The sequence below is a fragment of the Nasonia vitripennis genome, chromosome 3, assembly GCF_009193385.2.
Source record: "Nasonia vitripennis strain AsymCx chromosome 3, Nvit_psr_1.1, whole genome shotgun sequence".
In the NCBI taxonomy this organism is placed as follows: domain Eukaryota; kingdom Metazoa; phylum Arthropoda; class Insecta; order Hymenoptera; family Pteromalidae; genus Nasonia; species Nasonia vitripennis.
Window position 1 is genome coordinate 12,107,395 of NC_045759.1, and position 3,329 is coordinate 12,110,723.

The window sequence follows — 3,329 nt, forward strand, 5'->3', positions numbered from 1 at the left end:
ATCACATCTTATTGACTATCTTTGATCAAAAAATACTTATTTTTTCTGCGACTAAGTATTGAACTTTGGTTACATTTTGTAAATGCAACATAAGATTGAATGTCTTTTGAAAATCATTATTATACTGCAGATTTGAACAATATTGTATCTATTGGAACTATAAATTTTGTTAGAGGAAGCTACGTGCCAAAAAATTGGCAGCGGTTTTTTCACTACTCTAGTAATTTTATTTTCATCTGTATACGTTCGATAACATGAATTCGTCAAGCGATAACTGAATAGTTTTCTAGGTAAGAATTCACTAATTCTTTTTATGTGTACACCTAATGTGAATATATTCTGAACACAGGTGACGTTTTGACGGTCAGAAGCCGCTTTTGGCGAAGTTATTTCAATGGCGGCGGGTACGACTTCTGACCGTCAAAACATCACCCGTATTCAGAATATATCTTATTTTTTAAAAGCTCGTACTAAATCTTCCATGACAGATAATTTTCTTTCTCTATAATTTTCTGTATCTGTTCTTTTTAAGCGTTTGATTTCTAAAGATTCTTCTAATAGCTTACTTTCTTTGCTTCTAGTATTGATCTTGTATGCTCTAGAAAAAACAAGAATAAAAATTTATACGGATTTATGAAACAGTTTTATCATTCATCACTGCCATAAAATGTATACTCACTCAAAGGATTCGTAGATCCTTCATTTGTATCTAAGTTGCCTAATGGCATATTGGTTCCAGCTACGGCTTCTGATTTGATCCATGGTTTCTTTTGGAATTTTTCCAAAATTTCTTGTTGGTTATTTTCCCTTCACTGTAAGCTGGATTGTATACAAATGGATCAGTAATAGTGTCTCTTGATTACTCCATACATAACGACCAGTATCTATAAAAATATTCATTTTTGTAATTTCATTGATATAATTTCATTAATATTGGTAAATTATTTATTTCTTAAGTGATACATCAGTTTTTTATTTATATTTACTTTTTTTGGTAATATCCTCATCAAAGTCATCGTTCTCATATGTGTCAATGAGGTTTTGTAATTGATCACTGCTATTTTCTGTTCCAGCAGTATCATCACCACATTTATTCATATCCGTTGATAAACTATTCAACTTCTGTTTATTTATAGATGCCTTGTAATCATCTAAGAGTTTTGTCGCAAACACCATATCTGTGTAACAAAATTATTCCATAAAATTCATCTATTATTCATTCAATAAAAATACAAAAAAATACCTGTCTTTGCACGGTTGAAACTTTTTTTGTCGACAATGAAAGTAAAAGTCTCCATTGTTAATTGATCCTTAAGTGTTAATTCATACATCTTCTTTTCAGCGGCGAATGTTCCTTCTTGGAGAGCAGCAGAACTTGTTTCAAATTCGCTGGTAAGACCATTGCATAAACTTTGTTGATTGACTTCAGAATTACTCTTCAAAGCTGGTAAGTGCCCGTTCAATAACTTTGTTGCGTATGGTATATCTATAACAAAAAAATATGTATATACAAGAATACATTTTTCAATTTATTATTAATATATAATGGTATAATAATTTACCACTTAAAGCCTGTTTGCGCACTTCGATAGGCACCTTTAAGGTGTGTACCTGATGGAATCCATCCGTTAATATCAACTCAACTAAATCATCAGTTTTATCCGGCTCCAAGCAACTGTTTACATTTTTGGCCTTCTTTATGCTATTTAACATCTTCTGCCTATAGCTTGGATCTACAATTATAAAAAAAAATTGGTAATAAATTTGTGTATATAATTGAATAATAATCCCAAATTTTTGTTAAAGAATATTAGGTTATATCTTACGGGTTTTAACCCTTTCAACATCTTGAACATTCACAAGTACTTTAAAGGTTTCTTTGGTAACTGGGTCAACTAAAACTACTTGCTGCCTTTTTACTGTATCCATTGTGTAACATACATTTGTACAACAAGAAAATAATTTAAAACTATTTTAGCTCTTAAAGAAAAAGAAAGAGCTTGCAATGATTTTCTTTTCCTTAATCATTAGCACTTCAATCAGCTGATTACTGGCTTCATATTCGGAACACAGCTCCAGTAGTCAGCAGCCGTCATTGACCGTTACAGGACGTCAAATGTCGACTGCTGAAATTGCACTGTTGCCAAATATACTTACTGTTGCCATTTCGGAATACACCCTGGAGGTAGCGCTTCAGTGGCCGAGCGCGTTATCAGCTGAAGAGAGAGAGAGAGAGAGAGAGAGAGAGAGAGAGAGAGAGAGAGATAGCAGCTATGAAGTTACATGCTATCTCTCTTTAATCGCACGTGATTGGCTGGCTCGTTAGCCCGCGTGATCCAACGGAAAACGAAACAGTATTGCGTGAATATAGGTATGTAGGTTATATAAAAAATAAAACTCAGGTGTTATTATACTTTATTAAATAATAAGCTTATTACCCAATTATAAACAGGCCAATTTAATGAGAAATATAAATACAAAAATCTAAATCCCATAGGGGGGTGATAATAATAAACGCTTTCGCATATATACGCACCTAGTTGTCGCAACTGTGTGTATAGTGCAACACACCGAAACAGTTCACACATGCGTTATGAAAAAAAAGCTGAAGTAGCGGTGTTATTAGATTTGGCAGTAGTTTTGAGGCTTTTTGCATGATCAGACACCTATCGGTAGGGGTCAAACCGCGATTTGAAAACGAAAAAAATGTGTGAACTGTTTTGGTGTGTTGCTTGTGTCGAGTACTACACAGTTAACACAGTTAGATAATACGGCTCCCGGTCAATTTTCTACCAGAGCACTATTGTGCAATGCATCTTTACTCACATTATCAAATGTTAAAGCACCGACATCTTTTCAAGGATAAATCAACCAGAAGGATGCGAATATACAGTGCCACCGATCACCGATCTTTGCAGTCCTCAGCTATTCGGTAACTCTCGCGCATCATACGAATACAGCGCGCTTTTATTCACCTCGTTAGCTCTACGATCCCGTTGCAACCAGGTACTGATTTCTCCCGCACAATCAGCGCTATAGCTTGTCGCCACCTGACATTTTTTGCATTTCTAATCACTGTATGTATAAGTATTATGATCGTTATTTTTTAGCCCATGGGTTGGGTAATTCTCTCGGTACATATGTGATACTTGTTAGGCGGACTAACGAATGTCGAGAGATTTACGCCGTAGTAACGTTGCGTCATCCTGGCTTTATAAGAGAGCCGTGATCAAAGCTTCAAAAATATTGGCTTTTTAGTATTGACAGTGCAGACAATGTTTGTGATTTTTTAATCTCATAGAGACAACTGCCTTAACTTTGTAATTATG

General features: G+C 34.5%; 1 protein-coding gene across 1 annotated transcript; it reads right to left on the reverse strand.

The window, feature by feature from the left end:
• Positions 1–211: 211 nt before the first annotated feature.
• Positions 212–2,115, reverse strand: LOC107980846. The gene is made up of 6 exons (XM_016983486.3): positions 1,827–2,115; positions 1,563–1,733; positions 1,244–1,486; positions 987–1,178; positions 680–884; positions 212–598 (listed from the first exon to the last, which is right to left on the reverse strand). Exons 1-5 carry the CDS (start codon positions 1,927–1,929, stop codon positions 799–801), a joined length of 795 nt encoding a protein of 264 aa, XP_016838975.1. The 5' UTR covers positions 1,930–2,115; the 3' UTR covers positions 212–598; positions 680–798.
• Positions 2,116–3,329: the final 1,214 nt, after the last annotated feature.

What these genes read in the sequence shown, in the direction of transcription:
- LOC107980846 (XM_016983486.3), bottom strand. Translation starts at nt 1,929, where the DNA reads ATGGATACAGTAAAAAGGCAGCAAGTAGTTTTAGTTGACCCAGTTACC. An exon ending in GCGCAAACAGGCTTTAAGTG is followed by an intron (nt 1,487 to 1,562) that starts GTAAATTATTAT and finishes TTTTTGTTATAG; the next exon opens with ATATACCATACGCAACAAAG. An exon ending in TTTCAACCGTGCAAAGACAG is followed by an intron (nt 1,179 to 1,243) that starts GTATTTTTTTGT and finishes TTTGTTACACAG; the next exon opens with ATATGGTGTTTGCGACAAAA.